This window comes from Oreochromis aureus, linkage group 15 (genome assembly GCF_013358895.1).
Source record: "Oreochromis aureus strain Israel breed Guangdong linkage group 15, ZZ_aureus, whole genome shotgun sequence".
Classification (NCBI taxonomy): Eukaryota; Metazoa; Chordata; class Actinopteri; order Cichliformes; family Cichlidae; genus Oreochromis; species Oreochromis aureus.
In genome coordinates, this window is record NC_052956.1 from 27,973,991 (window position 1) to 27,988,622 (window position 14,632).

A 14,632-nucleotide genomic window follows, 5' to 3' on the forward strand; every position below is an offset into this window, starting at 1 on the left:
AGATATTTGAAGTTTACACATCTACAGTCTCGCCTGAAAATATCTTAAAAGTTTATTTTGTGACCCAGAAAGAGTAATATGCGTAATATTAAAACTAAGTAGCTGCCGCCATTGCTGGAAACTGGAATTGGCTGGGCCATGAAGGATAACCCGACCCACCCTTCAAATTCAGGGAGTTGAAAGACGCATTTGTCGGCTGCATTTGGAGCAGCCTTCGAATTGGGACAGCCTTCGTCGCCTGGCTGTCATGTAATCGGCCTACAAATGCGGCCTCCAAAGGATGTGGCCTGGATTTTGGGACAGACCTATAGAGAGTATAGCAGATTAATGTAGCTACCATGACATCACCAGTGTTTTGAAACCTACCGTTAGCATCTCAGTCCAACTCATTGTAAAGAAGATTTAGACTGCTTGAGTTCGTGTTCAGTTCTCTGTCCCACTTACAGCCAAAGTGTTATGATCCATGACGACCATGTGTCATGTTTCTTTATATTTTCTGGCTCCTCCCTTTAGAATGTTTGTTGGTGTGTGTAGCTCTTTCTCCTCACTTCAAAAACGCTTGTGCATGTGTTGGCTATTGAGACAAGTGGGACTGCTGATTGGCTGGTTTGAAAAAGTTCCTGAGTGTGGATTGATTGATTTGATGGATAGCAGTCTTTCAGCCTCAAGACCGCCCCTCTCCTTGCCTCTTCTTCAATTCAATTCAGTTTTATTTATATAGCACCAAATCACATCAACAGTCAACTCAGGGTACCTTATATTGTACGGTAAAGACCCTATAATAATAGAGAGAAAACCCCAACAATCAGATGGCCCCCTATTAGAAAATACTTTGTGACAGTGGGAAGGAAAAACTCAATTTTAACAGAAAGAACTCCTACCGCCATCTCTGGGGTAGGGAGAGGGAGACAGGACAAAAGACATGCAACACCCAACAAAGAAGCCAACACAGAGCCAGAGATTTGCTAGTAGCATTCAGTGTTTGTGTGTAAAGCCTGAATAGAAGCGAATTTTGAAAGCTGAGTTGTACTCCTGATATATTTGTTATTACATGAAAGCATTTTGTAGATAGTCTTTGTAAATAGTGATTTGTATATAGCACTCTACATATGGAACACCTTGCAGCAGTTAAGTAGTAGTGAGAAGCCTCTTTTGTTGAAACACTTTTTTCTCCTGTTTGTTGGTTAGAAGCCTAGTTTAAAGAACTGTCATTTCTTTGCCTTTTATTTTCTGTTAGGGAAAACAGGGATCATTAGAAATTGTTTTGTTCTTTTGGCATTGCTCCCCTTTGAAGCCAAAAAACTGTTGCTCAGTAGTTTTGTTTAGTGCTGCTGGGCTTTTCTTAGGAGTGGCTGGCGTGGAGGACTCGAACCTCATGTTATGTCTCAGTTACTGCTAGACAAGGTTACAAATGACTGTAGCCACTACTGCTTTTCATTTGTGTATTGGATGGCTGATGAAAATATGGAACATTTTTAACACGTACGTAAAGTGCTTTTGTATGATGTTTTTATGTAAAGGGGAAATCCCTGATCAATTTAATAAAGGTTTTTATCGACTTGACTTTTTGATCATTGCTGCTTACTTTGTCTTTGAAATTAAAGCTTGACTGTTTGCCTTTGACAACTGGGGGAGATGCATAGCAACATTCATTCTTATTGGGTTGTTTGGAAAAGTTGGTTCAAGAACTTGGGAGAGCTTTACAAGGAGTGACTGGTGTCAGTGCACTAAGAGTGACTACCTACAGTACATGCATCTTCAGGAAGTGGGATAGAACTGTCACATTCCTGATATCAAACCACTCCGGAAGCAGAGATAACAACAGAAGCATCTTACATAGGCTATGGAGAAAAAGGATTGGACTGCTGTGCCGGGGTCCAAAGTCTTGGTTTCAGATGAAAGTGAATTTTACATTTCTTTTGTATCTCCGCTCATATAGTCTGGAGGAAGAATGGAGAGGCTTTGAAGTTCAGTGTGAAGGTTCTGTAGTCTGTGATGATGTGTCCATGTCATCTGCTGTTATTGGTTGGCCCACAGTGTTTTATCAAGTCAGCATAGCATCAACCAGGACTTTTTTTTTTTTTTTTTGAGAGGAAGATCAGAAACAACCTGGGCTTCAATAACAGCTCAGCAGTGCCAGAAGCTCATCATTTTAATACAATATAGATGCAGTTATTCACTGTAAAGGAGCCCTAACCAAGCGCCAAATGTGTAAATGAAGGTACTCTTCAGAAGAAAATAATTTTTTTTCAATCTTGGAAATAAAAAAAAAGAGATATAATCCCTGGTGTGTCAATAGATTAATAAAAACACACTGTAACCCACTCTGCAAGACATAACAGAGATTTACCAGTACCGATGCTCTCCCAAATAACCAGAGACTTTGTTTTTAAATGGGAAATGCTTGGCATCCAATCACACGCTAAATGGAATGTGGTCAATGTGTGGCCTTTAATTAAGCCCTTCCACAGGGGAGAATTTACTGTTTTGGAAGGAGAAAAGAATAAGTACATGGTATTTTCCTCACCCACTTAGGCCAGTAAGTCATAAAGCATTTATGCTGTGGGTACACAAGGGAATTCCTGCTTTACTGATGCATACAACAGCATTAACATAATGCACTATATCTCCAATGGGATGACACCGAGTGGCTAAATTTGAAAAGACCTTGTCTCAAAGGGCAACACATATGATATGATACAAAAATGTCTTGTGCCCCATTTCTTTCTGACTCTGCTATGAGCTATTTTTGTGCTTAGATGAAGGTCTTGTGTGAGGGTTACTATGGATGAACTGACAGTGTGTCACAATAGGCTAGGTCAGGGGTCGGCAACCCGCGGCTCCGGAGCCGCATGCGGCTCTTTAGTCCTTATAGTGCGGCTCTGCGTGGTTTGGGAAAATAAATTAGAAGTATTTAGCTGAAGTGCATTTTATTTGTGTTTAGTTCTTTTTTAAAAAACTTATAGTTCTATATTGGAAGATTGTTGTGATTTTGAAATATAAAAATAAAATTATATTTTATTATTTTTTTCATCGCTCAAAATAAGCGTCACACTCGGGGAAGCCGGTGTACCCGCCGAAACGCCATGCATTTATCGAGACTTTCAATCCCAGATAGGCCAATTATGGATCTTCGGATCCACATTATGTCGGCAGCTGTTCTCAACCGTGAACTATGTTAAAAACAAACACCGCTCACGCCTCACAGGTGACAGCTTTCAGTCCTGCGTGAAGACGAAAGCCCCGATTTGCAGATGCTGTGCGCAGAGGTTCGGGACCAGAAGTCTCATATCACGGCGGACCCGACGATGTTTGCATGAACACGCTTTTCAGCATCTCTTTATTGACCACTTTTCACACACGGTTGCTGTGTACGCATACAGCCGGCTGTAGCTTTTCAGCTCACAGCCCGACAACACAACAGCAGAGAGAGCACAGACTTTAAGGCGGCGAGGCGTGATTGCGGGTGCCGCTCAGGTGCGTCCGACTCCCATTCAGGGGCACTGCAGACCACGCCCCGCCACACACATTAACAAGGTAAAATAGATATTTAGGCAGAATTTTGCAAATATCTATTTTTTTTAGCGACATAGTGCTTTTTTCCAATTACTTTTTAAAAGGGGTGGCTGCTCACAACAGTTTTGTTTGCTACATGGATCATTTTAGTTCAGCTGGGTGTCTTTCCTTTGGTTATATTTCTTTAAGAGTTCAAAATGTGTTCATTACATAAATAAAATGTAATTTTCTCTGTAGCACTTCATGGATTTTATAAGCAACACACTTTAGTTGCTCTGTGGATTCTTTTAAAAAGCAGTGTAAAACTTTTCTGTTCAAACAAGCCTATTGTTGATCTACGTATTTTATATTCTTTATTATCATTATTTACATTTGATCTTTTACATTGTGTATAATGTCTATTGATTGTATTGTTTATTTTAATATTTGTGTACAGCGCTTTGTGACTGCCTGTCTGTGAAAAGCGCTTAATAAATAAACTTTACTTACTTACTTTAGTTGTTCACACAAAGCACAAAGGTAAAAAAAACAATATATACAGTGTTATCTTCATTTTAGATTTCAAAAAGTATTTGTGGCTCCCAGTGTTTTCTTTTGCGTGGAAACCGGGTCCAAGTGGCTCTTTGGGTGTTAAAGGTTGCACACCCCTGGGCTAGGTTGTTCTTCTCAAGTCCTCAGCAATAGTTTCTACTATGAAAGTATTTTTGACATGCCCAAAAATTCTAAGGAGATATTTTTCTTCAAAAGTTTGCAGAGATTCGTGGTGGTCTAACGGGCAGGGACTGCCTTGTATCATTTAAATCAGCAAATACATCCAAACAGCTCCTGGGATTAAATAAAGGTACTAAATCTATTTCTCAGGAAACCTATTTGGCAGACTCATGCTGAAAACTTATAAAACATTTTATTACTTGGAAAAAGGCCTGCAGTGCTTTTTTAAGAGTTTTAATTCCACATTTAGTGGTGACTCACCCAGACTGGCCCACCCATTAACAAAGAAATAGGGCATATGCAGCCATATACATACATACAATCCTTATAGTAAGATAATTATAATTATTAATATTTTTAGTAGAAGTAGTGGTATTTTTTCCCTAATTAGAGGAAGTGGTGTGAATTCCAGTCCATTTATAGATCTTTTGGGATGTTTTAGCATTATTTATACTCTTTGCTGGTGTTATTACATTCTGGCATTTACTATTTAAATTATCCTACTAGTAACCACCTGAACCCACCAATTTTGTATATCAGAGCTGAGGGTGTCACAGTAGGATAGGTTGTTTATCTCATATTGCTAAGGTGTTATTGAAGCCCAGGTTGCTTTTGATTTTTGGCTCAGATGTCCTTCTGCTGGACAATGCCCCATAGATTCTCTATGGGCTTCAGGTCATAGAGGCGGGTATGCTGGCCAGTCAAGCACTTGGTAGTAATTTTGACACGTTTTTGTCTGTTTTATAGTTATTGCAATATTATTGTAAACCTTATTAGTCACAATAGCTGTGTTTTAAAATCTATCAGTTGAGCCCTTGGATCCAGGATTTGCTGAATTACATTATTTTCTGCTTCCACGATTGCAACCATATTCTTCAAATTTGTCCCTTTGTTTCATGATGGTCCATCACTGAATAACTGAAACATTTAATTATCCCAAACTGAGGATCAGCATGTCGGTAGCAGAGTAGTAATTAAGAGGAGAAATACTAGATAGACTCTATAGAAAGGTATTTCTATACCTTTGTTTCAGGGGTTATCTAGTGTGCTCGAAATGCCTTAGTTCCATTGTTTCTCATTAAGATAAACCAGGTGTGGCATAACTTCAATGAAAAAACATTTTAAGCATGGCACTAATGGCAGACACTGAAGTAGACTTTGGCTAGGACTTACTCAAGCTGCAAAAAAAAAAAAAAAAAAGAAAGAAAATTGTCAAGTGTACTATTCCCTGGGGTAAATTATTCTGTAAAAAATCTTAACACTTTTGATTCAACATTTTGATTGATAATATAATAAAAAAACACCTGAATTAAAAAGCTTGGCCAGTCTATGACATGGGTACTTGTCCATATCTACAGTGGGGATTAAAATATGAATGAAAAATAAAGGCAGAGTGTAGGAAAAATAGCTGGTTAAACATATTACATTAAGACAATTTTTTTTATAGATCCTAATCTGAAAAAAGCTTTGCACCTGATCAACTTGCCTGCTTTGATAGAATGGTCAGAGCTGCAATCCTCTCTCTATTATTGTCACAGCTTTTACTGCTAATGTATTATATTAGTTAATAACAACTTTTTCAGACTCCATTCTCTACATCACACATGTTGTACAAACTGTTTATGAAGATAAAGCTCCTCTGTTATAGTGATAAATTGCTAAAGCTCTTTCACTTGCTAATGCTAGCTGTGTTTCCACAAAGGGCATAACGTAACTGATCTCAGAGAAATGTAAGCTGAGCCAGCAGCAGCTTGTCTTGCACACTGATCTCCCATCAATTAACCGTGAAAGACCAGAGGTTTATCCACAATGTACAAGTGCAATCATCAGAAAATGCTCCTGGACTCAGGTTGTCCAGGATGGAGACAGCTGTAGTTTCCTATGAACACAAAACAAGCACAGCTTTCAGCGGCAATAACCAACTGTGGCTACAAGATGGCAGTAATGTAAAGGATGGATGCAAACAGGTGATAAGTTTTATGACAGCACTGTCCAAGGTGGGGGAGCGATGGATTTACTTTGGTACCTTTTGTTTGATATCTATTTTTAGATTTGACAAGCCTTTCTGGTCCTGACAGAACACCACTAGCTAGTGCTGTTCCCACAAATGGATAGAAATTATCCAGCCTTCTCTGAAACAATCGTCTGGTCCCAGTCTCCCCACACATGTCTAGTCCATTTGCATGTAAGTTTCATTCCAAACCAACCATTCATGATTAGAACTGGATTACAAAGTACTCTCACAACAGGTCTACACCTATTGTAGCCCATGTTACATATCCTGATCAGAGGTTCCTCTTTCTGCTATATTAATGAGTGTCTCAAAGCTTACCACTGTACATCTACTCTAATTAAGAGACTCCTTTACCAGCAAGTCAGACTCCACACAAAGTCACACTTGTCATTGAGTGGGGGGTGTAGAGCCCAATTTGGAATTGTTCCAGTGTGTCTATGGACATAAGCTTAAGTAAAAGGTGTTCTAAATTACCACAGATGTCATCTGCTCCACAAATATAGTGTTACTATTCTTCACACTGTCCATCAATCAATCTTCTCCAATTCAGGGTTGCTGGGTGGGGGAGGGGGGAGTGGAGCCTACTCTGTTATACGTGGAGAACATGTGAACATCACACAGAAAGGCCCCAGTCAGATCCTGGATTCAAACCCTGGACCTTCTTGAAATAACGCGACAGCACTAACCACCACACCACCATGCACATAAACTCTATGCTATGGTTTTGCTGTTACAGAAGTAGACATCTTACGCCAAGAGTCATAATCACAGCCTCCTATTAGTATATATATTCTGTTGTTAATAAACAGCCTTTTGTGTCTCATATGGAGAATTGCAACGATCACATCCACGATCACAACTCTACTCAGGTTCCTGCTACTAGAACTCAAAGATTCATGTTTGTTTGAATTAAAAAAACACTTCATATTAATTTTCCCATTTTTGTAGTCTAAGTGTCAGTTGGTGCTGGTAAACTATATAATCCTTTTGGTTTGTGTACATTTTGTGGGGGGCAGGATATATTGAAAAATAACTAAAGTCACTAAGTTCTCTGGACAAGTCCCAAGGGAAGGTCTGCAGTATATGCCCATGTGCACTTGAAGACTTGAGAGTATGACAGGCCTCATACATTTGGCAGGAATGAACCTCACATTCTGTGAGTTTGGAGATTGGGATTGCACCACTGAAGAGCAGGTGTATCCATTGAAATTTGCTGCGACGAGTTCTAATCCTGCGCAAAAAAAAAAAAAAAAAAAAAAATGCCATGCCACCTGCGTCTCATGATTATACACAAGGTTTCCTTTGGCACAGATGTCTTGATGCACCAGCATCTGGAATATTGAGTCCTTGAGAGATAAATGTCGCCCTAAGATCTGAGATGACAGGAACTAGCGCAGGTCATTGGCTGGTTGGAAGGTTGGTGGTTTAATTCCTGGCTGTTGCTCCGGGATACATTCTATAGCATCCTTGGGCAAGATACTAAACCATAGATTGTAACTGTGTGTGAATGTTAAATATAAAGCACTTAGGCATAGAAAAAAGTGCTTTTGTGAATGAGGCATGTTGTTTAAAGAGTCCTTCAGTGGAGTAGAAAAGCCCTACATAAGAACCAATTCATTTACCAAGACAACCTGCCATTTGGTCTTGTTGGACCTTTGCTCCCTTTCAGTATGTCTATACCAATTCTAAGAAAACGTTGAATCAAGGTCATTTCTGAGAACTCCAGTCCGTGTTAGTGTCCATCCAAATACATATTATCAAGAAATATCTTTATGCATTTCTCAAATGTCTATTTAAATTGTCGAGGAGGTTGGCAATATGAATGTGAATAACTGGACAACTTACAAAGACATGCTTTAAAAAAAAACATCAGGGAGGTCTGTGCTGAATGATTACACCACCATGCCTGGCCTGCACAAACCACTCACCGTGAAGCACTGCACAAGTTGGGTTTTCCCCATTCATGAAGCTAACACTGACTCATTTCTCCAAGTGCTGCTGGTCATTCAGCCACCTGCAGGAGCATTTTACAACTATCATGTTGCCTCCGCGGTTCCCAAAAATAACCACGGGTCACCCCTCTCCTCCCTCCCTCCACATCAATCCTTCCTCTCCAACCCCGCCACATGGTTACAGTTAAGTACATAAATCAGGCGCCACCGCTGGTGTGAGAGCTGTAGAGGCAGACATAAGGCATACACACACATACTCACACACATGCACATCCCACTGCCGCGGCTCGTCGCTGCTACTGCAGCCGGTGCAGAGCAGGAGACTCGCAGCATTCCCTCCATCACACGCAGGCGGAATGGCTTGAGATCAGACATCGTGGACTCGTCTCGCTTGGCTCACGCACGATGATTTTCTGACTGAGTATGCGTGCGTGTGTGTGTGTGTGTGTGTGTGTGTGTGTGTGTGTGTGTGTGTCAGCCCGCCTTGCCGCGAATTGCTGCAGTGCTGTTTTTCCAGGTGTGCGAATGTGTGTGTGAGTGTGTAAGCGTGTGTGTGTGTGCGTGTAAGAGTGTGTGCATGGTGTTGTAGCCTGGTGTAATTCTCTTACGAATTGTACTAAGCCGGGGAACGGAGTCTGATGTCACATGTGCTTCATCGGAGGAGACGGGGCATCTGCAAGCTGGATTTTGTGGAGGATGCTGCGGCAAGTGATACACAGAGGGCTCAAGGCTTCATTCTACTGGCTGGGCTTATTCGTTAGCAGACATCCCGTTTTCTTCCTCACCGTCCCCGCGGTGCTCACCATCATTTTCGGATCTACAGTGCTGAGCCGATTCAAGCCAGAGACGGACCTGGAGGTACTGGTCGCCCCGACTCACAGCCTCGCCAAGATCGAGCGGAGTCTCGCTAACAGCTTGTTTCCAATCGACCAGTCAAAGCACAAGCTGTACTCGGATTTGCACACCCCGGGCAGATACGGCAGGCTGATCCTGCTCGCCAAGTCCGGGGGGAACATCCTGGAGCTGGCCGATCAGGTCCTGCAGGTCCACAAGCAGGTGTTGGATTTGCGCGTCAATTACAAGGGATTCAATTTCACGTTCGCGCACCTCTGCGTCTTGAGCCACAGGGACAAGCGCTGCCTCCTGGATGATATCATCACCATCTTCGAAGACATCAGGCAGGCTGTGCTTTCCAACAGCACTTTCCACAAGGTGCCCATTAGTTATCCGAACACAACATTAAAGGTGAGGGTTTTTTTTCCTCTCTTTCTCCCTCTCAGCCAGGCCCTGCACATACACGCTCCCCAAACCCTCCTCCATCAGAGCAGCAGCACCAGCAGTCAGCATGTGAAGCTCTGAGGCTGGCCCTCGGAGCTTGCCATAATTTCTGAATGAACAGAAAACACTTGTATACCAGGCTGTGATGTGGGGCTGCACGGTGCAGCATATATCAACCAGTGAAGGGGAAGCCTCTCCGTAACACACACAGAGTCGGCTTTTTAGTTTTCACCCTCCCTTTTTGGTGCAGGTGAATTGATTGGCTGCATGCTGCTTGCCCTGATCTGCTCCTCCACCTTCACTCACATCCCAAACGCGCGCGCGCGCGCACACACACACACACACACACACACACACACACACACACACACACACACACACACACACACACACACACACACACACACAGGGATATCCTATGACTTTTTTTTTTTGATGCAGTGTCTCCCTCCTGGCTGCAAAATCATTGGCCACAGTAGCTAATGGCCTTACAGGTATCCCATCTTGGTTGCCTGTATCGTCCTCTGTGCTGGATCTGCAGCTGTATTTGTTACAGGTCACCCAACACAACATAAAAAAGAATTCTAGATGCAATATGTAGACATAAAGGTATATTGGAGCTCAGAAGGCTCACATATATATGAGGGGCAAATCTGCTGCACTGTTGCATGATTTTCAATATGGAATATTCATTTTCATTTGTTGTTGATAGAGATTAGCACACTTTGCAGTAATGTCACTCCACAAGGCAGGCAGTGGAGTGCATTGTGGGTTCAAAGTATAGACTGGATATAAAAGATGGACAGATCACCTTGACATCATCCATTAGTTAGCAAATGACTTGTAAACATTAAAGTTGAGCATTTTGGTTGTCAACATTGGTGACATCTTAGTGTTTTGAAACTGGTAATGACAAGTCAGCATTAGTATTATGGCCACAACCATGCTAATCAGCTAATGCTAGCTTTGTTAGCAAGCCATATCAATAAACATAACTACTGCGATGCACAGACATAGAAAATGCTAATTAACACTAAATAATAGACTAATTCTGAAATTTCACTCATTATAACTGAAGACTTTGGCTTTGAGTATTTGTCCCGTATTTCCAATAAAAATCTCTATAACAGCACAAACATGGTGGAGAGGTCTAACTCAGGTGAAGCATTCTCCCTAAATATTGGACTTCGAATAGATGTGCAGGTCATATCTATATTGCCTCTGTTGGTCCATGACCAAATCTGGACATCTATATGGCGTCCAAACTAGGTTCACAATTTAGAGGTCCAACCATGGCCTATCTTGGACATGAATATGACGTTCAGCATTTGAACTTTACAACTGGGTAATTTTTTGGAGGTCATGGGGATGTCTATGGCAGGTGCAGGAAATTTACATTGTTAGTAAATGTAATATTTTTTTATTTACAAATACCACCATTGTGTTATCAACATGATACACATGAATACAAGTTATTTATAAACAAACACAATTTATTATGTGTTAGTCTATTGATTTATTCAGTACCTTTTTTTTGTTATTTTACATATTCCTGTTTTTTTAACTGGTTTATCTGCTTCTATTAAACAATTTAATTGTTTGTAACCAGGTTAAATCTGTCATTCATTAAAATGTGTCAAAATATTAAAAACATTGTTAAAATGTGAAAATAGCAATGGTTAAACTATTTTAAAAAAATTGAATGTCTTTTAAAAGAAGTACAATGTGTTTAATAAGTTTAAAAGGGTATTAGTGTTATGTATGGTTAATTTTCACAAGTATCCTGTAAGAGGAAGTGAATGTGGTTGTGATAGGATAGGTAGCAGGACTGACGGAAGTTGCGATGGAAAGTAGGAGAAGTTTATGCAAGTGTGTATGTATGAACTGGACTATTTGCTCGACGGCATTTTTCAATGAGCACATTTTGCAGACTTTCCTGTGAGAAGCTCGGGACATTTGTGTTTGAAATCCACCGTGCAGCTGGTCACTTTTGTTTAAGCTCAAAAGCCTGCACCATCTTGGAGATGTCCGCTGATCTCTGTACAGAAAACATGCCCTCCACCCTCTGGAAACATTAGACTCCAGATACTATAGAAGCAGTATAAAAATGATGTCTAAAATGAGTGTAAGTTTGATATTAATAAGACATCCACAATGGCCACATTTGGACTATAAGTAGCCCGTAACACGGAGGTCCGACAGACGGCAACATAACATTCGTAAACAATCCCTTCAGTGGACTAAAATTCTACATCCAAAAACAATTTCTAAAAGATGTCACTCCAACATCACTTTGCGCAGTGGACATAGACTGCTTTGACTAACTAACTTGAAGTGCTACGAGTATATACCAGAGTCTATGAGGATTGACTTGCTGTTGGAGCCAGCCAAGTAGCTAGTAGAAGAACTAGAGTTTTGTGTTTCGTGTCAGCTCCAAAGTTGGCTGCTTACAGTAGGTAAAGCATATGCTGCTTTATTGTCCTGCTGGACACTAATATTATCCATAATTTACAAAATGTACTTCCTATTGTGTTCAGCGTGGCTTGAAAAAGTGACTAGGCCTGAAATCTAACCAGAAGCGTATTTACAGAGGTAGGAGAGCAAAGAATTTGAAGATCACTTTCCCATAGAACCACAGGTCTTTTTCAACTACCATTAACCAGTGATGGGAATAACGGCATTATAAGTAACAGCGTTACTAACGGTGTTACTCTTTCAGTAACGAGTAATCTAACTAATTACTATTTCTATCGTTACAACGCCGTTACCGTTACTATCAAAGAAAATGCGGTGCGGTCGCGTTACTATTTTTCAACAAACAGACGGTTGAAGCTGTGTTCAGTTTACTGCATCTTGTATCAGTTGCACGGAAGTAGCTGTCTACATAAGTAATCTGGGCGCTACAGCTTTAAGCAGCTGCGCGCGCTCCCGCGGACGGCAATCACTTTCTGGCAGACGATCACTTTTTGGCACAACACCTGGAGCTAAGGGGCAAAACAATTGCATGAGTGCTGCTGTTTGACTGAGGAAGAATAAAGTAGTCGCGGTAAGCCAATCACATGACCACTTCAAGATGACAAAGCAACAAGGTGATATATACCAGTTTTTAAATTGTGTTGATAGGCCATGTAAAACCAGAGTCATTGATAAACAATATATACGCGTGTTTTTTCCTGAATAGTTTCACCACGTTTAATGTCTGAGGACAGCGCTAGCAAGCACTCTCTGCTTATGACCAAAAAATTAAAAAAAAAACCCCAAAAAACCCAGCCCTTTCGTGTTGGTGAAAAAATGCACCATGTTGACCAATCAAAAAATGATATGGCAACATGACATTTGGTTGTTTAGGAAGAGGGGGAAGTTTTAGGAGTGATGGCGAGAGGGAGAGAGAGAGAGAAAGAAAGACAGCAGAAAAAGAGAAACTTGCAAAACTTGTGCATATGAGTTCAAAATTGACAATTTATATTTGCATTTAAAGTTATGAAATATGATTCAATAAACATATTTGTGGCTGTTACAGTAAAAAATATCACTTTTTCTACTCAGATTTTATGTTTTTTGTCTGATTTTAGATCAGATTGTGTTAATACAGTATGTCAAAATGAAAACATAACTTTAAATTCAGATAAGGGAGGTTGTGCTGAAAAGGATGATACCAAACAAGGCAAAGTAAATTGTTTTTAAAGGTGAAATGTAGAGGTAAAATCAAAAGTTGTGAAAAATGGCCAATTATACCCTGGACCCCAGAGGGTTAAACATTTTTTTAAAAGTAACGCAATAGTTACTTTTCAAGTAATTAATTACTTTTAGAATCTTGTAACTTAGTTACTAACTCAGTTACTTTTTTAAAGAAGTAAGTAGTAACTATAATTAATTACTTTTTCAAAGTAACTTGCCCAACACTGCCGTTAACCCCTACCAGCATTAGAAGGAGTTCAGATTTAGGTCACTTTCACATTGGCTTTGGCTTTGCACCACCTGGAAGCTGTGTCCATCTTTCATATACACTCTATTGTGGTAACTACATAACATATATGGTTTTTGAACAATATACATCTTTTTTGCACTCTTTATTGGCTGTGACAGAACACAGAAATAGTCACTCTAATATCCATTTTATACACCACTAGTTAATTCCATTGTAATGTACAGGCCACCGTAAACTTTCTCTATCTGCAGCACATGTACAGTGGGCTCAGACTGACATGAACACAAATTCAGAGTATCTCATGCCTGAATTCCAGGATGGTGAGTTGTAACTTCCTCTGAGAGCTGCCACAGCAGAGCCATCTGAGCAGCGTCAGTGTCTGAGCACAGTGATGAGGCCATCCATCGTGCTGCTACAGACTGTTTGGCTCCTAATATTCAGTTAGATAGATAGTGTATTCTTCTTTTGGATGTCAAGTTGTAGCCCATCGTGGTTTTAGAATTTGTGTTTTCTCTTCATTGAGCCGTTTTATTCAGTTTCATGTCATTTCTCGAAAAGAATGATAAAGCACTCTTTTAGAAGATGGAAAACCATGTACTTGCTGATCTTTTTGGCATTGAAGATCATCACAATTTGATCTCATTGCTTTGCTGTATTAGAATTTGTGTTATAGATTGACATAGGCAAAATGCTAAATTATCACATAACACGACAAGTCATATTAGCAATATGTCACCATAAACCTCACGCAGACACTGATGCCTGCTAGCTATTGTTTTGTCATATACAAATAAAATAGTTGGAATTTCATTCACCAAAACTGAAATACAGACTTCTTTGACAGGCTGTTACAACAAATAATAATACATGAAGCAATTCTTCAGATAACTGCATCCAAAATGGTTCAAAAGGAACCAACAAGAGGCACGCAGTCAAAAAGTCAAGTTCACTTCAATTAGCAGGGGTGACACATAAGCAAACCGCTGCAGCCAGATGTTTCAGCATCCACCACAGATTCAATGTGACCATGTCTCTAATAATCCATAATTCTTCAAGCCTTAATACGATTACAAAGTTGTTTTAAGTCTAAAAAAATGGAAGAGAAAAAGAAGCTTTAACAAATTTTAGTATCAGGCTGTTTGTTTTCTGCTCTAAAGTTTTCCAGTCCCCGTAAACTTAAAATTTGGCAGTCTATGGGGTTGACTTTCTTTTTGAGTTAGACTCAAGTGGACA

General features: G+C 40.2%; 1 protein-coding gene across 1 annotated transcript in view; it reads left to right on the forward strand.

The window, feature by feature from the left end:
- Nucleotides 1-8,838: 8,838 nt before the first annotated feature.
- The window catches only part of ptchd4 (patched domain containing 4), a 59,319-nt gene continuing 53,525 nt past the window's right edge, over nt 8,839-14,632 (forward strand). Inside the window, exon 1 of the mRNA XM_031746186.1 lies at nt 8,839-9,264. Coding sequence (XP_031602046.1) covers nt 8,839-9,264 — 426 coding nt within the window. The remainder of the gene's footprint in view (nt 9,265-14,632) is intronic.